The sequence below is a fragment of the Peromyscus maniculatus genome, chromosome 21 (assembly GCF_049852395.1).
Source record: "Peromyscus maniculatus bairdii isolate BWxNUB_F1_BW_parent chromosome 21, HU_Pman_BW_mat_3.1, whole genome shotgun sequence".
NCBI classification, from domain to species: domain Eukaryota; kingdom Metazoa; phylum Chordata; class Mammalia; order Rodentia; family Cricetidae; genus Peromyscus; species Peromyscus maniculatus.
The window spans coordinates 8149673-8173393 of NC_134872.1; the positions used below are offsets into that span (position 1 = coordinate 8149673).

The 23721-nt window shown below is 46.3% G+C and overlaps 1 protein-coding gene and 1 long non-coding RNA gene across 4 annotated transcripts in view; one reads left to right on the forward strand and one right to left on the reverse strand.

The window, feature by feature from the left end:
* Positions 1-489: 489 nt before the first annotated feature.
* Positions 490-4212, reverse strand: LOC143270030 (uncharacterized). Its single transcript, XR_013046887.1, has 2 exons — positions 2213-4212; positions 490-1744 (listed from the first exon to the last, which is right to left on the reverse strand). It is a non-coding gene; the product is annotated as an uncharacterized LOC143270030 (long non-coding RNA).
* Positions 4213-11825: 7613 nt separating this feature from the next.
* The window catches only part of Zfand3 (zinc finger AN1-type containing 3), a 241628-nt gene continuing 229732 nt past the window's right edge, over positions 11826-23721 (forward strand). Inside the window, exon 1 of one of the 3 annotated variants that reach the window (XM_076557533.1) lies at positions 11826-12020. In XM_076557533.1, coding sequence (XP_076413648.1) covers positions 11950-12020 — 71 coding nt within the window. In that variant the 5' untranslated portion in view covers positions 11826-11949. Of the gene's footprint in view, positions 12021-13193; positions 13243-23721 lie in introns of those variants that run through there. The other 2 variants (XM_076557531.1, XM_076557532.1) reach the window with 2 other exon arrangements.

Consider the following 23721-nt stretch of genomic DNA (forward strand, 5'->3'; position numbering starts at 1 on the left):
AACAAGGCAGCAGCTATTTTGTTTGGGGCCTGGCTTCTTTTGCTTGGCATTTGTTTTCCGTGAATTATTCCTATTGTGTACGGTGTGGTTTGTTGTTTATTCTCATTCGATGAGATTTAGGAAGGGGATGGAAATGAAATATCATGCATTGTGAAATGAGAAACACCATCTAGGATTCTGACTGTGTTGCTTACAAATTGCATCTTTGGGCAGTTCATTCGGCTTCCAGGATTTTAGCAGCCCCGTTTGCAGGGTGGAGAAGGTAAGATTTCTCTTGCAGACTACAGTAGCCAGAGTGAGTGAAATTTGTCATTCCAACACTTGGAAGGGGAGGCAGGATGATCAGGCATTCAAGGTTCATCCTGGGCTACATAAGCTAGTGTGAGGCCAGCTTGGGTTATGAGACCCTATCTTGAACAATAACTACAAAACAAAACTAGTGTGTGCAAAGCAGCCACTGCCGTTAGACGGTATAAAAGGACAGTCGCATTATTAAATATTGATATTAATAATTTTATTTATATTTATAATAAATATAAATATTAATACCCTATTTGTTGAGTGTTCTCTGAGAAGGAAATGGGATCACAGAGGTGTTGAACTCCTAGTGTTTATGTCCACACCTTCAGGAATGCACACAATCACACCACATGCACAGGTTCCCACGAGTGTGTACAATCATAGCTGCTCGTGCGCACCCTCCCACACCTGCCTGCACGAAGATACGCTTCTGCCAGTGTGAGCAGGCAGCATGTGGAGTTTTCCCCTCTCTCAGCTCTTTCAAGAAGCACACAGCAGATGGAATTGGGTCTGCTACATGACTGAGCAGCCCCCACATCAGAAAGTTATAATCAGTGAATCCATCATGTGGCCAGGCCCTGGCGAGGCCACTCCTGCCTGATGGTCCATGGAGGAACGCTGCCTCCTCCTCCTCCAGGCTGGAGAACAGACACGGGCAGGCAGTTGCCAGGCAGTGGAGCCAAGAGAGCAGATGGCAGCTGCGCAGCCTCTGCCTAGCCGGGGTCCCTGGCTGGTGGGAAGAAGTTACTGGCAGTGGGGATCCTGAACAAAGCACGCTTCCTCCACAGGGGCCGTCGTGCCCTCCTCTGTCCCTTTAGTCAGCCTTGGAGTGACACAGACCTGGCCTCTATGTAAGCTGAGGCAGGAGAAAGTAATCTCTGGGTTCCTTGACTTTTTTAGAAACCTGATTCTGCCATCTCCACTGTAACCTGGACTCAGCTTTCTAGTTCCCGTGCATGCCACTTGGACATGACTCCCAGCCTTGGGAAGAAACCCCTGCTAATACCACACACACACACACACACACAGAGCACAGAGTACCTGGCTCTTGTGGACTCACTAGTGTCTTGTCTTGGCCTTTGACCCTTACAGCTCCTCAGAGTGTGTCTGAGCCGCTTTTCTATTACTGTGATGAAACACCCAGCAGATGGGACTCAAGGCAGGATGGGTTTATTTCGGCTCACGTTTCAAGGGACAGTCCAGTGGGGTGGGGTGGGGACAAAGGCAACAGGAGCATGAAGCAGCCACAGCTGGTCACATTCCCCTGTCTGAAGAAGAACAGGGAAGAATGCTGGTGGCCGGCTCACTTCCTCCATGTTCTAACAGTCCAGATCTACCCAGGCGAAAGGTACTGTCCACAGCTGAGTCCTCCCACCTCTGTTAATTTAGTCAAGATTGTCCTGCAGGCATGCTCAGAGGCCCGTCTCCCAGGTGATTGTAGATTCTGTCACAGACCAGGCAGAAGTGTGGTGATTTAGGTCACCTGGCTGTATATTCAGTCTGTCACTGGCCCTGCTCTTCAGGGAGGATGACTTTAAGGTCTGGTGTCTGTCCAGCCCCCACAGGACTGAGCCCTGGTTGGGCCCAGCGACAGCTGGCTCTCTGACAGACACCCCTCCCCTAACCACCTTGCTGACCCTGGCTGTGGTCTTTGCATCTCCCAATCCTTGCCCTCTCGTCAGCTTCTGGAGACCCAAACTAAGACTCCAGCTCTCTTTGTTCAGCCCCACCCTGGACACCTGGATCTCTCCCTGCTGTTTCCCCTGATGCCCTTGCTCTGTTTGGCATCCTCGGTGCATACTGCTGACCTAGCTCAGCGTCTGCTCAGCCACCCACGACGCCACTGGACCCTGGAAACGATCTGTGCCAGTTTGAGGACTCGATGGGATACTTCAGGTCTCTAGGGACTCACCCAGCTATCAGGTCATGGCTTCTGGCTGCTTCTGAAAACCTCTAGACAGGAAATCAGGAAGGCTAGAGCACGAGTCCTGACCAGCCTGCCTCGGGGAGCTTGGGCACCGGGCCCAGGGGACTGGCCTGACCTATGGATCACTTGGCCATTTGCCTGGGACTGCCTGCGAGGAGGCGGGGAAGAAGGGCAGCCTGAGGGGAAAGCATTCCTTTCTGCAGCCTGCAGCCTTCCTGTCCCGCAGTTTCCTGTCTTCTCATTCTCCCCGTTCTGTTCTTAATCTTAGGTGATGAACAGAGGGCTTTAGAAAAAAGCTACACCAGCAACTGCAAATTAGCCAAGGTTAACACCCCCCCCCCCCCAACACATTCTAGACTCTTGAAAAATCAAAAGCCTCGATACAATTAAAGAGACAAACAACAAAGCCAGGCCCAGAGCTACAGGCCTGCAGAATCACAGTGACTCACAAGGCTGAGACAGGAGGATCACAGTTTTACTGAGTGAGATTCCATTTTTAAAATAAAACATAGAAGTGGCTAGGGATGTAACTCATGGGTAGGATACTGGTGTAGAATATATGAAGCTCTGGGTTCGAATCCCAGGGTAGAATGAGAAAGGTTCCCACTTGGGATGCATACATAAGGAAAACGGCGGCTATTCTTCATGTCAACATTAAAACTTCCGGGGGAAAAATCCACCCCTGTAGAAAAGTGGACAAAGGACCTAAATAGACACTTCTACACAAAATGAGATAAACAGAACAACAGAGTACGCATACACAGCCCCAAAAGCAAATAAAAATAGCCACTAAATGCCATCTTTTATCATCAACATTGGTTAACGATTGAGAGTGAGGATCAGCACAAAGCTACTCAGGGACGGGGAGACCTGTCCTCACATTGACTGTTGGAGGGAGTGTAAATTGGTACATTCTGATGGGATGTTTGACCGCATAAAATGAATGGGAATCAGTATTGCAACTATTTTCCTTCTTAGGAAAATATGTCCAAAAGTTGAGACAGTGGTGCATGTCTGCAGTTTCCACTACTTGGGAGGTGGAGACAGGAAATCACTTGTGCCAAGGGTTTGATTCCAGCAACATGATGAGAGACACGATCTTACAAGAAAAGAAAAAAAGAAGCTAGGCTTGGTGCATGCCTGTAATGCCAACACTCAGGAAGCCGAGGCAAAGGGGTGCCAATTGGAGTGTTATAAAACCAGTCTGGGTGGCATGTCCAAGAACACCAGCTCAGTCTTAAAAGTGGGAGGGGAGTAGGCTGGAGCCATGGCTCAGGGGTTAACACCAATTACTGTTTTTGCAGAGGGACCTGAGTTCAGTTCCCAGCACCCATATCTGGTGACTCAAATCTGCCTGTAACAGTAGGAGGTCTCGGGAAGCTAATGATGTCCTCCTCTGGACTCCAAAGGGGCACATGTATGTGTGCGTGTGTGTGTGTGTATGCACACACACTCATATACACATGCACACAGAAAGAGAAATTAAAAAATAACAAAATTTATAAATAATAAATTAAAAATAAAATTTACAAAAAAATTTTTAAAACATTTGAGGGGGCAGGGGAAGTAACAAAACTGCTCTCTCTCTCTCTCTCTCTCTCTCTCTCTCTCTCTCTCACACACACACACACACACACACACACACATATACACACACACACACACACACTCACAGCCATGAAGAGAGAATTGTGAGCAATAAATCTCTGTTGTTTATAAGTTACCCAGTCTGTGGTATTTTGTTACAGTAGCCTAAATATTCTGAAATGACTTGGTAGACTAAATAAAGCAAATAGCCCTCCCCAATGTGGGCAGACTTCCTTTAATCTGTTGAAGTCCTGAGTGGAACAAAAAATGAAATAAAGACCCAGTTTCTCTCTGGCTGATGGCATCTGAGTCCGGATATGGTTCTTCTGGTTGCCGTCAGACCCAGACCACAACTTTACAGTAGGTTGTAGGCCTTCAGATGATAGCTCTTGAGGCTCTCAGGCTCTCTTCCCTGCCCCCTTTCCCCTCTCATCCTCTCTCAACCCCCCCCCCCATTCCTGTACCTCTGGAACACCAGCATTAGTGTCTTCTCTTTAGACTGTACCGGAGGACCGGAAAGATGGGTCAGTGGTCAAGGGCATGCACCTCTCTTGCAGAGGGCCTGAGTTCAGTTCTCAGCACCCACAATGGGCAGCTCACAACTACCTTTAACCCCAGCTCCAGGGGCCTCTGACAGCCCCTTCTGGCCTGCCAGGGCACTTGCGCTCATGTGCACATAACCACACACAGATACACACACGTGCATAATTAAAAATGAGAAGACCATACTATAAACCTATGCACAGAAATATGGAAGAGGTCATGACATCCGGTTGAGGGCATACTATGTCCTGTATGATCTAATTCATACGACTGCGCACAAAATACCTATTCTGCAGGCTACACCAGGCTGTTAGCACAGGGTATCTTTCGGGGTGGGGAGGGGGTGCTAGGGAGAACTTTTCTTTCTACAAAGGTCAAAAATTTCTGAGAGAAGTGATTATTGCTATTCCTGTAGAGAAAATTGAAAAGTCAGGAAAATCAAATTTCACACCGAGACTGGGTGTGAGCAGCAGGGAGATCAGTGACGTCACCACCAGAAGGAACGCAGAATGTGAAATGGCACTCCCTCTTGCCCTCCTCCCTTCGTCCCCCACCCAAGGCTTCGTTTTAGTTCATTTATTTTTAGTTTCTGGAGAAGGGCTGGGGATGGCATGCGTGGTTGCCTCCTTTCCCCGTGGTTCTGCGAGTTTATCCAAGCCAACTGGACCGTAAGTGACTCGAAGAACCAACCGCACATCAGAAAACTGGAAGGCTGGACCGAAACTTACACAGGGTTTTGTTCAATGGATTAAACAAAACAAAAAGTGAAACAAAACAAAAACAAAACCCCACCCAGGAAAACCAAACGCCAATGAGAGAGCAGAAACCCCCATGTTCTCAGATGTGTTTGGAAGAAGTGTCTCATGACATCCTGATGTGTTTCCCTGGTTGGCCTGAAATTCTCTACGTAGATCAGGCTGGCCACATAAGCAGAGATCCGCCCACCTCTGCACATTTTATTGTTTTATAGGAGGCCTCGGATCTTGTGCCCTCTGTCAGCTGTGCCCCTGGGACCAGAGCCACATGGGGGCTTGGGTGGTGTCTTCTGGACTTACAGGGCTCTGCAGCCTCTGAATGAGAGCGCATAGGACATATGGTTGCTGGGTCAGGAGGGAGCTGCCCCATGCTCTCTTTCCTGGCAGGCCAAGGCCTTTTTCTTTTCTCTGATTACCCAAACTGGCTTCTTACCTCCCAAGGATATAGGATATTCTGGGGTTCCCTGTTCCTGTGAGTGGGGGTCACTGTAAAGAGGAGCTGGGGGCACACTAGTCAGTGGCCAGGCAAAGAGTCTCCGTTAAGCTCCTGGAATCAGGGCTGATGCAGGGTCTGAAATCTGGGACTTGGTTTGGCAGATAATATGGGGATTAGGATTAAGACCCAGGGTTTGGACACTGGGGCTGATACCAGGTTAGAATGAATTACAGCGGTGAACGGCTTTAAAGCCGGGTTAGAGTTGTGGGGTTAAGGATTAGAACCAGGGGGGATCATCCGCTTCCTCTCAGGTCCCTAAAGCCCCTTTGTGGTTGCTTTTCAGGGTTAAGTAAGGTCTCTTGGACTTCTGTGCAGCCCTCCCTTTGAGACACACGAGGCCTGTTCCCCAAAAACTTGACTTCTACTTGAGGCAATGTTATTCTTCCCTAGCTCCTACTGAGCATATTTGATGGCTCCTTTTGGGCCAGTGGTGAAGGCAAAGTACTCTCCAGAGCCACATCCCCGGTTTGTCTGGAATGCAATCCATATGAGAAAACAGTCAAGACAATCCTAACAGAAGCACTTGTGCCAATTACCTCACACCTTGACCCCCTTATTTTATGGTGCTCTGAAATGTTATACCCTCTCTGAGCTTTCATCCAGTGAGGGGGGCACTTAATGGGAACTGGACCAGGGCTCTTCCGATCCAGACCCTGGAACTGAGGATGAAGAGTTAAGCTGGATGTCATATTTCATCCAACTCCAATGTGGCCCCCCAAAACCAGCACTTCCACCATCTTCTAGGGAGGGTAGGTTGTGACTGAGTCAGACCTTTATCATAGAACAGTTAAGATACCAATATGTTTATGGGTCTTACTTTCTTGTTGATGTATTTATTTTGCAGTACTAGAGACTAAGCCTATATATGGCCTTGAAAATACCACTGAGCACACACACACCTCTAGTCCCTCACTGGTATGTGCTAGGCAGGGAGGGGATCTACCATTGGCCATAGCCCAGCTCCTCACTGGTAGATTGTAAGCATGTGCTGTAGCATTGATATGCAACCTCCCTGACCCTTTTTTCTTTTTTGGGGGGCAGGGAGGGGTAAGATCAGCAGGGCCGTGGTGGTGCATGCCTTTAATCCGAGCATTTAGGAGGCAAAGGCAAGCAGATCTCTGAGTTCAAGACCAGCCTAGTCTACAGAGCAAGTTCCAAGACAAAATTCTAAAGTGTGTGTGTGTGTGTGTGTGTGTGTGTGTGTACAAGGAGGCCAGAAGAGGGCATCAGATACCTGGAGCTGGAGTTACAGGTGGTTGTGAGCCACTGGTTGTGGGTGCTAGAAACCGGACCTGGGTCCTCTACAAGAACAGTACATATTTTTAACTGCTCAGCTGTCTCTTCAGCCCCTTCCATTTAGTTTTTTGAGACAGGACCTCACAGAATTGTCTAGACTGGCCTCGACTCACTCCTGGCTCAGGTTTCCTTTGAGCTTGTGATCATCCTGTTCTACTTCCAGAGTAGCTGGAATATAGGTGTGCAACATCAGTCCTAGTGGGGATCTCACATAGAATAACAAACTGCTGCTGTACCTTTAATTTTACTTACAACGACTCACTCGTCGGGATTGAACTCAGAGGGTCAGGCTTGGCGGCAAGCGCTCTTACTCCCTGAACCATGTAGAAGGCCCTCAACAAATATCTACTGAATGTAAAGCCAAATGTGCCTCTGGCTTTAGGCAAATCATGGTGGGCAAAACAAACATGGTGTTTGTAGAGAAGACTCATGAATATTTTCTTGTAAACTGTGACAGGTTTTTACCAGGACCATGAGTGTTGTGTAAGATTATATAATAGGGGGTGTGTCCATGATGGTTACTCTGAGGGATGGTGACTTAAGTGAAGGCCCAGGGTAGTTTAAATTGGAGCCAATCTTGGAAAATTCTTGATCCTGCTGCCCATTGATTTTTATGCTTTGAACTTGATGCTACAGTTTATTCCTTTTTTGGTGTGTTCTGGACACCTTTTGTCAAGTAGATTACTGGTCCTTTACTTTTTGCAATATATACATTTTTAATTGTTGACAGGGTCTTACTATATAGCCCTGGCTGGCTTGAGACTCACCATACAAACCAGGCTGGCCTTAAACTCACAGAGTTTCTCTTGCATCTGCCTCCAGAGTGCTAGGATTAAAGGCATGTGCTGCCACAAGCCTGGCTCAGCTGATCCTCTTGAGAACCACCGCCTCCGAGGATGGGTCTCTGGCAGCCACGCTTGTGTCCTGACTGCACCGTTATATTGGCAGAAGGTGGCACAGGACCAAGATCTGACAACCTGATAGAAACTAGACTGACCAGTTTCTTTCCCTTGGAAATTGGAATCTGCCAATATTAATGAGTCTTAGCTTGCTCTTGACACGAGGGAAGGTAAGCTTGGAGTATGTTCTCAGAGAAGCAGGTCGGCAGAGAATGGAGCAGCTCTGCAGGAAAAAAGCAGAGATGGAGAACATGTGACCAGAGAGAAAAGGATTTGAGGGACCAGCCACATGGCTTCCTGTTGATGTTTAAGGTCGTTGTGTGAGGTTGGCCTGTTGCGAGCTTGTTATTATTTTTAGATTTTGAGATAGTGTTTTGCTATGTGGCCCGGGCTGGCCTTGAATTTGTGATTCTCTTGCTCCAGCCTTCTGAGTGCTGGAATTACAGGTGTGTCTGCAAATCCAAGTTGCTTTGCAAGATCTTTTTGTTGTTGTTGTTTTTTAGTCCTTTGCTATATTATTTTGTGTCCTTGTGTATGTGCCTGGGTGCACTTGTGCTGTGGCTACCATGTGGGGGGCAGAGGACAACCTTCAGAAGTTGGTTCTCTCCTTCCACTGTGTGGATCCTGGCATCCAGCTCAGGACATCGGGTTTGTTGGCAAGCACCTTTACCCAATGAACCATCTTGCTGGTTCACACTCTTGTTCTCTTTACTCTTGTGTTCTATGTGGTTACACACATACACACACACAGGGAGGGAGGGAGATTGATTTTGCACAGAGACATGTATGTAATTTTTTTACTTGCAAAGACAAGGCTCTTGGCAAGGACTGGATTTTTGTCAAATTAGTTTTTCCATTCAGCAAATATGGGTTAACATTGCTCCAGTCTTGGTATTTTTGAAGACAGTTTTTTTTGTTGTTGTTGTTTTGTTTTTTGAGACAGGGTTTCTCTGTGTAGCCATGGTCTTGAACACACAGAGATCTGCCTGCCTCTGCCTCCTGAGTGCTGAAATTAAAGGGGTTTGTTACCACCACCCAGCGTGAAGACACTTTTGTAAGTGTAGAGAATTGCTGGATTGTCCTATCGTGAGCACAGGGAAAAGGACCCAGTTCTCTTGTGGCAGAGTTGAAGGGCATTGAAGGGGTAACGTACCCCTGAAGCAGTAAGAATGTGCTGGGCCAGAGGGAGGAAGGGCAGTTGAGGCAGAGCGAATAGGAGGGGCAGAGGACCTGGGGCATGAACAAGCAAGGTGCGTTTAAGAAATAGCAAGAAGTGAATGACTTGGAGGGGACTGTCTTAGCTAGGATTTCTATTGCTGTGAAGAGACATGAGGACCAGGGCAACTCTCATAAAGGAGAACACTTAATGGGCTGGCTTACACTTTCAGAGGTTTAGTCCATTATCATCATGGTGGCACAAGGCTGCATGCAGGCAGATAGGGTGCTGGAGAAGGAGCTGAGAAGTCTACATCTTTGATCCATAGACAACAGGAAGTGAACGGAGACACTGGGCAGACTCTTGAGCATAGAAGACTTCAAAGCCCATCCCCACAGTGACACACCTACTCCAACAAGGCCACACTTCCCATTAGTGCCACTCCCTATGAGCTTATGGAGGCCACTTACATTCAAATTACCACAGGGACATGATGGAGAGCAGGAAATGGAGTTGAGGGGAAGATTAAAGGCAAATGATTTAACTTCCTGTATGCAGGGAGTTTGGACCTGCTACTAAGCTACATTTTATGAATCATTCTAGTCTCAGAGGGATTGGACATTCTGGGCACTCAGTGCACGCTTGTTGAATTAGTGGCAGACAGGCAAGCAGTGTGTTAGATAATAAACAAATACTTTATACATCCAACTTTCCTTTGTGTTTTCTCTTCTACACAGAAAAGACAACCATTAAGATGCCAATAAAGAGACGTGTGTGTGTGTGTGTGTGTGTGTGTGTGTGTGTGTGTGTGTGGTGGGGTAGGGGGTGGAGGGTAGGACTTAGTCTCACTTTGTTAAACTCAAAGGCTGTCTCTCATTATGTGGCAATTACACGTCCATTTAAGTGAAAACTTCAAAGGTAATATGAGTCCAACGAGAGTGAGGAATGCTGTATATGTTCTTTTTTTTTCCTTCCCCCTCCCAGTCATGGTCTCTCTATGGAGCCCTAGCTATTCCGGAACTCCTCGTGTAGACCAGGCTGGCCTCCAATTCACAGAAACCTGCCAGCCTCTGCCTCTGAAGGGCTGGGACTAAAGGGCTGCACCACCACGCTCCGCTCCTATGCACTTGACAAGTAGTTATGGAAGGCATGTGAAAGTCCACAAAATCAGAATTAAGCACCGGGGCATTAGATGTCTTAATTTTTGCAATCGTTTTCACCTTCAGTAGCACCATTCCAAGGATTATAAATTCAATGGGATTCCTGGTTTTTAGAAGTTTAGAGGCCAAGAGAATAGATGCCAGTGTCAACAAATCCAGAGAGTGCACAAGCTGATATAAAGGAAAGAAAAAGTACCATTTGATAATAAAGTTAATTTAAGTAATATTCTCTGGGGCTAGATTGAGATTGGGATTGAGAGGGTACATGGTAGCCTTCCTGGGAGTTTTGGACTTTCAAGTTGGCTCCAAAACCCTTAGGGCCAGGTCAGTTCTCCAAGAGTTCTGGTAGAAGTTTCCTTTGGGTTAAAATTAGTGATCGGCAGTGGACTATTCTGGTCACCACTGACTGGAGAACAGAAAGAATTCAGGATCGTGGACAAGGAATATTAAAGATTCTTTCAATGGCTCAGGTTTCTTTGGCCACTTATTAATATACATCATAGATGTATGTTAAAAGGTCACCTCTCTTGCCCAAACCAACCATATCTGCCCCAGGGAGAAGGAAGGTTTTCCAAATCAAGACATTGGGAGTGGACTTTGGGACTCTGAGATGGAGGACATCAGCAGGGTGAAACACCTTCCCACGTTCCTTCTGCCCTGGACTTGCTATTGGGAAAGGTAGTATACATTTTCCATGAATTCATTGATGCTGGGGGGTGGGGGGCAGGGAGCAGTTTTCCGGGTAGAACTGGAAGAGTGGGTTGGGAGTGGGGGAGGAATGGGAAGGGCGATTCTCCGACGGCTGGCAGTTTGGGGAGAAACGCTTCCCAGCATCGACCAGGAGCGCGAGCAGAGGCCTTGAAGAACCCGGCCGAGCTGCAGTGGCCACTGGACACCCAGACAACTTCCGGGTTTGGAAAACGCTCCACCCTCCTCGGGATGCGACCAGGAGGTCTCCAGGCGCATGCGCCGTCGCTCTGGGACCGACCCAACTTACCCTAAACAACTCATTTGCTCCCTTGCCCGATCGGGGCGTACCATTGGTTTTACTCAGCGTGGGGGGGGGGCTCTGGAACCCGTTCCCCTTCCTCAGATAGGAGAGTGAAAGCTCGCCTTCGCTTTTAAAAGTTCCGGCAAGACGGAGGTCGGAGGAGCCGCTCACTCGAGGCACCCGCCCGGCCCCGCGCCTCCGAGGCGCTGAACAAAGTGGCACGCCCCGATCCCAGCTGATCCGCTGGGCTCCGGCGGCCGCTCCACCCCCCTTCCCCTCCCCTCCCCGGGCGAGACCATCGCACCGCCTCGGGAGGGGTGTCCGCCGAGGGGAGGGGGCGGAGCGGCCATTGTCCGGTCAGCACAGTCTGGGGGGGGGGAGGGGAGGGGATTACGGAGCGAGCGGGGGGGCCCGGGGCGTCACAGCCGGCCGCTGCGACTCCACAGCCGGCGGGGGCCTCGGGTTCTCCCCCGACCCAGTCCCGAGCCCGCCAGCTCCGCCGCACGGACCAGCGCTGTGGCTGGGGAGCGGCGGAGGGCGCCGGGTCTCCCTCGCCCGCACGGCCCAGCTCCTCCTCCGCAGCTCCCCTCCCTCTCCTCGCCGCGCCCCCCCTCTCCTCAGGCCGAGTGGTGCCGCCCGCCTCCAGCTGACCGGCCTGGAATCCCGGCTCCGAGCCCCGGACTCGCGCCCGCCTGCGCGCCCGCTCCCTCCCCCTCCCCCCGGCCCGCGCCCCCCGCCGCTGCCGCCGCCGCCGCCGCCGCCGCTTCCTTCGAGCGGGGCCCAGGCCCAGCCGCCGCCGCCGCCGCCGTCGCCTCCGAGCTCCGCCGCCGCCGAGCACCATGGGAGACGCCGGGAGCGAGCGTAGCAAAGCGCCCAGCCTGCCGCCTCGCTGTCCCTGCGGCTTCTGGGGGTGAGTGTGGGGGCTGGGGCTGGGGCGCGGGCCTCGGGGTGGGGTGGGGTGGGATGGGGTGGGGGGACCCGAGGGAGGCCGGAGCCCCGGGAAGCGGGGCCGCGGAAGCCGGGCCTCGGGGGAGCGGGCGGGGACCGCGGCCTCGGCTTGGGGAGGGCTGCGGGCAGGGGACACGGAGGGTGGGCTGAGGAGGAGGAGGAGGAGGGGGAGGGGGGGGAGGCCTGCCCGGGCCGCGCTGCCCTCGGCGGGACTCGCTGGCCCGAGGCCGGCTTTGGGTGAGGGGCCACGGGCGAGGGGGAGGGATGAGGTGGCGGCGCTGGCACTCGGCGCTGGGGCAGGGCTGCCCCTCTCCCTCGGCCTGCGGAGGGAGGGCCAGTCCGCCTCCCCCTCATCTCGGTCGGAGTTGGTGCCCAGCCCCCAGGAGGGTATTTCCTCTGACTTTTTCACCTCCCCTCCCTCCCTCCCTGCTGCTGCTCCCCGGGAGATTTGCCTCATCACTTCCTAAATTATATCGCAGTCCCCATTTGCTTTCGGGAAGCTGTTCACGCGTCACACGTTTGAACAGGTCCTCAGTCCGGAATTCGGGCTTGGAGAGGAAACTTTAATAGGGATCTGTGGAGGGTCTCACTTTTATCCAAAACACCAGCCAGGGAGTCTGTTAAAAATTCCTTCTCCAAACAAAACAAATCAAAAAACAAAAAAATAACACCCCCCCCCAACAAACGCCCCCCCCCCAATCCCCTCCACTAAACCGAACCCAAACCAGAAACTCCCCAACAGAACCTCAAGCCAACCTGGCTTGTGGAATTGTGAGAGCCAGTTTCCTCATTGGCTCTCAAATTCCTCTTTCTCTATTAAAAAAAAAGAAAAAGTTCACCGCACAGTGTACGATTAATTGCATACAGCTTTAGGGTGGGTTGTGTGTGTGTGTGTGTGAGACAGAGACAGACAGGTATGGGACCCCCCACCCCCCCACCCCCAGTGACAGTTTTAAGTTGTCCTTGGAACACTTTGGATTTTATAGCTTGTCACCTAACAGGGGCTGTCACCATACCTCCTGACTAGTTCTGTGTAAGGAAACTGGAGACTTTGAAGAGCAGCCTTTGTGCTTCAGGCTTTTGGTCTGTTTTCAAGATTGTGTTGGGACATTTTTTTGAAGGAAATGGCTGTCTTGGGAAATGGCTAGTCTATACGCTAGGAATGGCTAATTTAGAAAGTAAAGGTACGTTTAAGGGTGAGGGTGGGTAGTAAGTGGATTTTAAAGTAGATTTCTGTGGAAGTTCGCCACTAAGTGAATCCTCTTCAAAAAAATTCTCAGTGGGAGGACCTTAGTCAAGAATAAGTTGTAGCAGTATCAAAAATTAGGAACAGGTGAAAGTATTTTAGCTGTAGAGACTTCATTTTAACTTGATTTAAAACATTTAAAAAATTTATCTTGAACTTTGTTATAAAAATATTGCAAAAACAAAACAATCAAAAAACCACACACCAGAATTAAGCAGATGCAGAGACTCTGCGTCTCAGTGGACATCTTTATAAAGTTGGAGTTGCAGGAATTGGGTTGTGTGTGAGATGCTGAAGTGTCTGCATGGACAGTCCAGCTCTCAGGAGGAGCCTTCCAAGGGAGGGACCATTATCTATTACTGGAGGGGGCAATCCACACAGGAGATGGGTAACTTGCCCCTTCGAGTAGGGAGTGCAGGGTGTGGTGGGTGAGTGCTTCCGAGTACTTAGTGCCATCATATTATGACATCACTTTGGAAAAATCTACTGTTACAAGCCCTAGATTGAAACTTACTGTGGGACATGTGGCCTGAAGAAAGTTGCTCCCAGTCACTACCTCTGTGATGCTTAGAGTGTAGCAGAGGTCTGCTTCCGGACAACATGCTTTTATGTCCTTGGGACTGATCTGATGAGGGAAAGGAATCTTGACTTTGATCAAGGCTTAGATCAGGAGCTGGAGAAGTGGAACAGCTCCTTGCCTTCAGCCAGCAGATTTTGAGTCAGGCTAAGACTCGGGGAGCAGCAGACGGCAGAAGTCTTGAGCTAAAGCATCCAGGGTTTCTTTGTTGATTCCTTTAGTCTGGTCCCTTTATGAACTTTGGTTTGCCTAACAGAAGTAGTGAGCTCAAAGCTAGTAAATTACTTGGTAACACTTTTTTTCTTTCTTTCTCGAGACAGGGTTTCTCTGTGTAGTTTTGGTGCCTGTCCTGGATCTTGCTCTGTAGAGCAGGCTGGCCTTGAACTCACAGAGATCCTCCTGGTTCTGCCTCCCGAGTGCTGGGATTAAAGGCCTGCCCACCACCACCCAGCCTGGTAACACATCTTGAACACGCCTTTTTAAAAGCTTTCCTAAGGGTGATTGTACACAGCTGTGTAGTTTGTGTTTCATGCCAAATAACAGCCGAATTGTTTTCTTCATGTCATAGCTGGTTTTATTAAGTTTCATCATTGCATGGGCCATAATTATACTACTGTGTTTATCAGGGAAACTTAGAATATATCCAACTTATATTTGAGTGCCTGTGATGGTGGTGGATGAGAGTCTTGTCACATCCACAGGGATATGAGGTAAAGACGTTGTTTAGAATGGTTAACTAGATTGTTGAGGGTGCTGTGAGAGGGGCAGCTGCCTCAGTAAGTGGGGGGTGGACGGAAGTGTCCTGGAGAAAGGGCCACTGCAGCAAGGATCTGTAAGAAGGGTAGAAGGTGGAAGGAGGAGGAAGAGGAGTGTTCGAGGCAAAGGGAACAACGGCAGAGGTGAAGGCAGAAAGTGAGGGAGAGGTTGAGGAACTGAGTGGGCCATGGCTAGATTGTGAAGAGCAGTCAGCTGGGGATGAGGCTGAGGAGTTGAGAAAAGTGGTGATAGCAGCTCCGGGGCAGTGCTGAGGCCTCTGGGCTTTTGTCCTGCGTGCAGTGGGGGAGTCTGAGCTCAGAGGACTTTGAGCTTGGACTGAGGTGATGACCTTTGATAGCAAAGGTTATTGGTTGATCTTGAGAGTGGCTAGCTGTGTGGGTGTGATTGTATGTTTGAATGAATGTGGTATATGTGTTTATGGAATGTTGCCAGACCTAGAGATACAGAACACCTGTCAGAAGTAGTAATCTGGGCTAGCCATGGCAGCGGCATGAGCGTGTCTTGGCTGGGAAGATCACAGAAAACGTGGATGGACTGAAAGTCATCAAGGAATATCTTTGTCTTTTCTCTTTATGAAAACAAAAAATATGTTTCTGAGAAATTTTGTGCGGCACTGCACTCTGGAAGCTGCAGGTCTTTAAAATCAGCCAGCCAGGGCCCACACCCAGGCATTTGCAGAGGAACCTTCTCGGTAGACCTGTTCTGGCCCCACGAGAGTAAAGGGAGCTCCTTTAGAATTGCTGCTGCTTTCTCCAGTGACTCAAGCGTCAGTGTTTGCTGCTGAGCATTGTCTAGTCAGGACAGCAATCACAAGGGCTTGGCGAATCGGAGAGCTTAGAGCTCTGTCTTGTAGGCGCACAATAGAGAGGAGACTGTCAGGAGGGGCATCCAGTTCAAGTGCGGTGGTGCTCAGAGCAGGCAGTTTCCAGCTCTGTCTGTTGACCTGTGTGTGTCATTGGGATGGGTAATTGGGGTAATTTATAGAGACTGTCTACTCACTGGGAAACTTGCTGCCTTGGAGATTGTTGAAGATTGCTTTGTTTATAGAACTTGAAAGTTCTTTAAATAGGAGATACTGTGCTTTTTAGGATTAAAACAGTTTGTTCCCTGTAACTTGGACTACAAAGTTTTAGTGAAATATGAACATTGTCTTGTTTCATTATAGACATCTTGTAATCAATTAAAAAAGCACTTACTGATAATTGCCATAGTTGAAATAAAATTGTCAGTACCTTTCTTTAATGTGAATATACTCCAGTTCTTCCTTCTTTTTCTCCTTCCCCTCTTTCATGTCTTTTGAGACAGGGTTTTACTATGTAGCTCAGGCTAGCTTGGAACTCAGTGTAGCTCAGGCTGATCCAGACTTCACTGTCTAGGTGCTGTGTTTACAGGTGTTTACCACTGGACTTAGCTTGAAAGTACTTTCAGACTATTTAGATACAAGTAGTTTTAATGCATTTAAAATTGTTCATATGCTTCAAATTTACTGAGGTACAATATTTTCATAAATATTTTAGAAAATTATTGAACAGATGGGTGTGCTGGCCCATGCCTTTAATCCCAGGGCTTGTGAGGTGTGGTAGGCAGTTCCGTGAGTTCAAGGTTAGCCTGGTCTACATAGTAAGTTAAAGGCTAACCAGGGCTTCTCAGAACACACACACACACACACACACACACACACACACACACACATACATATAAAACAAGAATATACTGTATATATTCTGGGATTGTAGGCTGTTAGAAGATCAGAGTATTTTACTTTTAATATAACAATGCAGTTACTTATATTGACATTTTGTTTTTACAATTGACTGTCACAATGAAATATTATGGAAACTCTGAGAAGTACTATGTATTCAGTAAATAAATATTGCAGGGTAGTGGTCATAAAAATTCAGTCTGATATTTATAGAATAATGATTTAAATATGAGGTTTAACTGTAAACTATTGATTATTTTGAAGATTATAAAAAAGCTTAGGTTGATGAGATGGTTTAGTATATAAAGGCACTTGCTTGTCAAGTTTGATAACTTGAATTCAATTCCTGTGACCCACATGATGGAAGGAGAGAACCAACTCCCGCAACTTTTCCTCTGGCTTCCACATGTGTGTCATGACATGCATGTCATACATACACACAAATAAATATAATAAAAAACTTTAAAAAATCATGAAAATGTGGATACATTTTAAAAAAAGAATATCTTTTATTTATTCTTTGACAGTTTCATACACATATACAATGTGTGTTGATCACATACCCAATTCACCCCTTCCACTCCCCCAGAATAACCCTCACCTCTGACATGCAGCCCCCTCCTCACTATCGTAGCTTCTTTGTTTTGGTAATCCACTGAATGCAATTACTGCTGCCTGCTGGAATGTTGACTGATCTTAATGGCTTTATTTTTGATTATCTGGTGCATTTAACCATAGCTGCAGTGAGTTCATGAATGCAGTGAGTTCATGGCTCTGTCATGGTATTTCACAGGACTCCTCCCTATCCTCCAGCTCTTACATTTTCTGTCCTCCCTCTTCTGTCATGTTCCCCGTGCTTTGGTGTGTGTGTGTGTGTGTGTGTACTCAACAGTCATTCTTAGCACTTTGACTAGTTATGAATCTTTGTATTAACTGCTGCCCGCTCCAGAAGGAAGCTCCTGAAGTGTATGGCTCTAAACATATTATTTAGAAGATAGTTTGACAACATGTTAGATACTCAGTGACACCTGAGTTTATTAGAATATCTCTTTTCATCCTTTCTGAGTTGTGTTTCTTGGAGCAGCATCTAGATGATACCTGCTTTAAAAAAATAATATTATTTGTGTGTATGAATGTTTTCCCTGCATATGTATCTGTACCATGTGCATGTAGTATCCTTGGAGGGACTGGAATTACAGATGGTTGTGAGCTCCAATGTGGGTGCTGGGGATTACACCCAGGTCCTTTGGAAGATCAGCCAGTGCTCTTAACCATTGGACTATCACTCCTGGTTTCTGCTTTTTGATATAATCTACTAGTCCATGTTCTTTGATTGGGAAATTGAGACCATTAACAGTTACCCCCTTTTATTTTTATTTGTTTTTTTTTGACAGGGTTTTACTGTGTAAGCCCTGTCTGGCCTGGAACCCATTATATAGCTACTGGGTCTCAACCCTTTGGGGTCGAATGACCCTTTCATTGTGGTTGCCTAATACCATCATAAAATAAAACTATTTACATTACTATTTATTACTAGCAAAATTACATTTATGAAGTAGCAATGAAAATAACTCTATGGTTGGTGTCACCACAACATGAGGAACTGTGTTAAAGGGCAGTGTCAGGGAGGTTGAGAACCACTGGTGTAGACCGTGCTGGCGCTGAATTCAGGAGAGCCACCTGCCTCTGCCGTGCAGTTGTTGGGATTAAAGGTGTGTGTCAGCACAATTAGCAATATTCAGACTTATTATTGAAAATTCTGTGTTGACTCCTGTCATTTGTTGAAAGTACTGTTTGGTTTTTTCTTGCTCTTCATCTCTTACCTCTAGTGTGGTTTATCCTTTACCAGATGGATTTGTTTTTCTCTTCATTCTGAAAGATTCCATCAGGTACTTTTTTTGTAGAACTTGCTTAGTAATTATAAATTTTTAGTCTTTTTTTTTTATTGTGCAAAGTTTTTATTTTTCCTTCAGTTATGACAGACAGCTTTGCTGGGTCTATAGTAGTGTTGTCTTTTGGAACTTGAAATATCTGTCCAGGTCCTTCTTGCTTTCAAGTTCCATTTGAATAATCCACTGTTCTGATGGGTACCACCTTATCTGTGACTTGGTGTTTCTGTCTTGCTGCTGTTAATCTACTTCCTTTGTTTTATATTTAGTGTTTTAATTATAGCAGGAGGGATGGTTCTTTTCTGGTTGTGTCTGTTTAGTGCCCTAATGTCTCCTTCCAGACTTGGAAAAATGTTCTGTTATGATACTTTAAAAACATTTTTATACCTTTTAAAAGATTTATTTTTAGCCGGGTGGTGGTGGCACACGCCTTTAATCCCAGCACTCGGGAGGCAGAGGCAGGCGGATCTCTGGTCTACAGAGCGAGATCAGGAAAGGCACAAAGCTACATAAGAGACCCTGTCTCCAAAAACAAAAACAAAAAAAGATTTATTTTTATTCATGTGTGTGTATATGAATGTTTGCCATGTGTACCCTTTGAGGCCAGTAGAGTGTCTTGGATCCCCTGTAGTCAGAGTTATAGGTGAGTTACAATAAACTGCCAGACATGAGTTCCGGGAACTGAACTTAGGTCCTCTGGAATAGTCAGTACTCTTAACTGGGGAGACATCTCTCCAGTACTTTCTCTAGTTTTAGAACTAGATTTTTCTCCTTTTGTGCCTCTTACCCTTAGGTTTGGTTTTTTTCAGAGTGTGGATGTAATTCTGAACGGCCTTATTAAACAAGAAACACAGAGCCAAATGCAGTTAAAAGCCCAGAGGTCAGAGAGCAGTAGTCAAGAGCTGAGACCGCCTTCTTACCACCTGCTACCGCTGCCGTCCTTCCCCTGAGAAAGAGACCCACTTCCTGTGTGTCTGTCTTTATTGACTTTCTGTCCTGCCTTCTCATTGGTTGTAAACCCAGCCATATGACCTCCTCATCACTGCCTGTCTATACAGACCTCCAGGTCTCTATGGTTGGTATTGAGATTAAAGGCGTGCGTGTGTCCGTGTCCATGCTGGCTGTGTCCTTGAACACACAGAGATCTGCCTGTCATGTGATCGGGATTAAGGGCATGTGCTACCACTGCCAGGCTTCTGCTATGGCTTGCTATTAGCTCTGACCCTCAGGCATCTTTATTTATTAACATACAAATAAAATCACATTTCAGCACAAATATCACCATATCAGAGTATTACGTATATCTTGGAATTCTCACTGTTACCTCATTAGTTTATTTTTGTCTTTGTTTGATCCTGTTTCTCTACCTTTTCTTCAAGCTCAGGAATTCTTGCCTCTCCTTGAGCCATTCTGTTGGTGAGACTTTGCACACAATTTTTTGACTTACTGTGTTTTCTTACTACAGGCTTTCAGATTGTTTTTTTCTGAAGTATTTCTTTGTTGAATTCCTCTGTCATATATTACATCATTTTCCTTATTTCATTCAGTTGTTTGTATTCTCAATCTAGAACTTATTTTCTTGGAGCATACTTATTATTTTTTAAATAGTTGTATAACTGTTTATTTTTTTAATTTTAAATTTATTTATTTTACATCCTGTTTGCCATTCCCTTCCCCCCTCCCCTCCCAGCCCCTCTCCCACCTCTCCTCTGTATTTCTCCCCCCTTCCCCAATTCACTCCTCCATTTCTGTTCAGAAAAGGGCAGGCTTCCCATGGATATCAACAAAACATGGCATTTCAAAGTTGCAGTAAGACTAAGCACCTCCCCTTGTATTAAGGCTGGGCAAGGCAACCCAGTATGAGGAATAGGGTCCCAAAGCCAGGAAGAGTTATAGACAGGCTCTGCTCCCATATATGCAAAAAGCCTAATCTGTCCCATGTAGGCTCCCCTGATTGTCCATTCAGGCTCTCTGAGTTCCTGTGAGCTCAGGTTAGTTGGTTCTGTGGGTTTTCTTATGTGTTCTTGACCCCTCTGGCTTCTACAATCCTTTCTCTCTTCAGCAGGGTTCCCTGAATGTGGCCTGATGTTGGCTGTGGGTCCCTGCATCTTTTTCCATTAGTTGCTGAATGAAGCCTCTATGATGACAATTGGACTAGGCACCAATGTATGAGTAGAGCAGACTTTGACTAGGCATCATTACATTGACATTTTTTCCCTCTAGTCATGTTCGGTTCTATCCTAGGTCTCTGGGCTATTCAGCCTCGGGGTCCTAGCTCTCCGGGCAGTGTCAGGGGTGGGCTCATTCTCATGGCATGGGCCTCAGACTGGACCAGTCATTGGTTGGCCACACCCCCTTAGTCTCATTACTGCTCTTACCCCAGCACATCCCATAGGCAGGACAGACTGTAGGTCAAAGGTTATGTGGCTGGGTTGGTGTCCTAACCCTCCACTGGAAGTCTTGCTTGGTCACAGGAGATGGTCAGTTCAGGCTATATATCCACTGTTGCTAGGAGACTTAACTGGGGTCATCCTTGTAGATTCCTGGGAGTTTCCCTTGCACCATGTTTCTATCTCACCCGGAAATGTGCCTCTTTTCCAGTCATCCCTTTTGGTATACTTCCCCTCCATCCCCCACCGATCCCTCATGTTCTCATCCCCACCCACCCCCAAAATCTCTTCTATTTCCCCTTCCCAGGTAGATCTGAGTGTCCCTCCTTGAGCCCTCCTTGTTACCTAGCCTCTCTGGGTCTGTGTTTTGTTTTTTGTTTTAATTCTCTGTGTGGGATTTCATTTAGTTCACTCTGACTAGATGCCATTACAATGAGATTAGTAGTTTTGAGATAAGTTGTCTTTTTTTTTTTTTTTTTTTTTTTTTGTGTGTGTGTTTATTATATTACTGCGTTGGGATTTACACATCTGGTGTTATTTCTTTACAATGGTTAATTATTATTATTATGTAACAGAATGTTCTTTTATTTTGGAGTGTTCCTGCAGAATTTGGATATGGTAGAGTTGAGTGTATAGTTCAGAAAACAGTTAGTGTAGGAGCTGTGGGTGCCTGATACAAATTTCATAACTGTTCCCTGATTATTTGATATTAACACTATGTAGATACCTACTGTCCAGTTAATAACAATGGCCCATTTAACCTCACTAATTGTTGGAGGATAAACAACCATGGATAATTCCATATGGAGTGTACTTGGATTTTAGTTAATAAGATTAGGAATGGGATGGAAGAAGGGTGAGTAAGGATAAAAATTATGTAATAGATCAACTTTTTAAAAATAATTTATTTTTATTTTATGTGCATTAGTGTATGTATGTCTGTGTGAGGGTGTCGGGTACCCTAGAACAGGAGTTACAGACAGCTGTGAACTGCCATGTGGGTGCTGGAAATTGAACCCAGTCCTCTGGAAGAGCAGTCAGTGCTCTTAACCGCTGAGCCATCTCTCCTGCCCCAATAGATCAACTTTGAACAGAAAAAAAAATCAAGATGGAGTCAGGAAGAAAAGATGAGATATTGTTAGGGTCCACAGCAGTTAAATTGCTTAGCGGTACGGAAGGTTATAAGTGTGCAGTTTTCAAAAGGAGGAGGGGTTAAGGATGAGAGGAAGAAGAAAAGAATGAGAGGGGAGCATGTCGGGTGTGGCTGAAGAAAATAGTGAAGAATACCTGTGAATAAACTGCTAGAGAGACATACAAGAGCCCTACAGCCTGAGCAGCACAAAACAAAAGCAGAGCCATCGTGAGACATGTGCATGAGTGGAAATTAAATGATAGAAAATAAGAAATACGAAGAACATTTGCAGAGGGCATTGCTGGCATCATTGTCTTGAGTTTTAAAAGGTGACATCTTGGTGCCCTCTGGCTTTAGTAGGTTTCAGGGTTGAGTTGAGAGCTAGTGATTTCTCAGGCCCCATTGTTCTCAGGGTTCTGGTGTGTGTGGGTGGTTGTTAAGTCCTTTCCTGGTAATTTCTTATGACTTCATTCCACCTTGACCTCCGTTGGTCGTCCAGGTCTTGTGTATGCGAGAAGTGGCACTTCCTTTGCAGTTTCTGTTGTCCTCTTCATAGATACATTGCAAAAGGAAGTAGGCTATTTGTATTTGATTTTTGTGATTAGTTCTGTTAAGTGTTTTGTGTGTGAACTAGATGTGATAGGTTGTGGATGTTTTTTAAGTGTAATTAGGCAGATATTTAGATTGAAATAATCTCAGAAAATAAATTCTGTTCTTTTATTTACTTATTTTTTGAGACAGGCTCTTACTAGATAGCTCTGTTTAGTCTCAAACTCACAGAGGTCTGCCTGCCTCTGCCTCTTTGAGTACTATATTTAAAGGGGTGTGCTACCATGTCCAGCCAAAAATCTGTTTTTGAAGTGGTTACTAATAGAAAGTACTTGAAACCTAATTTATTTTCTTCCTCTTATTTTAGTGATCAAAGATACTGTTAGCTTCAATAGAAAATAGAATATATATGTATATATGTGTTACATATATGTTTGTATACACATTTATGTATGTGTATATATTCTCCCTGCCCTGGTGCCCAGTCTTTTCAATTAACATCTCATCGTCTCCATCACTATTGCCATGTGTTTCATATGCTTGTATGCTTGGCTCCTGGTAGTACAAGGGTGAGGGGGGTGTCTTAGACTCTTCCTGCTTCATTAGTCTTGGAATCACACTTTAATAATCTTAACCTAGGCTTTCAAGCTCGCATGGACATAGTGTGAATCATTGGGTAGTCAGCTTGTTTATGTCAGTGATGTCACTTGTTATCTCTTGATCATAAAACCTCCCTCCTTAAACATCCCCTAAATACAAACAGCTTGTCTGCATTTTTACTTTGGTGTTATGATCTGACGCTGCCGCATGGTCTGAAGGAAGTATTCACTCAAAGCACATTTACCTACCTACCTCATTTTCCTGGTTATATTTGAGACATTCAGAAAGTGTAACACTTGCTTCCCTGACATGATAAAATGTGAAGAGATAATTAAAAACAAACTGGAATAACCAAACCATGGTATTTATTTCTGTTGGTTTCAGGTGGTCATTTTTAAGAGTTAGGTTTAGTTAACACAGGTATTTGTTTGTTTTTGTAGACTGTTCTTTTCTCCATTACCCTCTTTTCCTCATTCATTTTCTCAATACTGCCCTCAAGAAAAAGAGGATAATTCAGTGTTTCTTTACTACCCTGGAACTTGCTCTGTAGACCAGGCTGGCCTCTGAACTCACAGAGATTCACCTGCTTCTGCCTCCTGAGTGCTGGGATTAAAGATGTGCGCCATGGGGCTGGAGAGATGGCTCAGAGGTTAAGAGCACCAACTGCTCTTCCAGAGGTCCTGAGTTCAATTCCCAGCACCCACATGGTGGCTCATAACCATCTGTAATGAAATCTGGCACCCTCTTCTGTATACATAATAAATAAATAAACCTTTAAAAAAAAAAAAAAAAAAAAAAAAA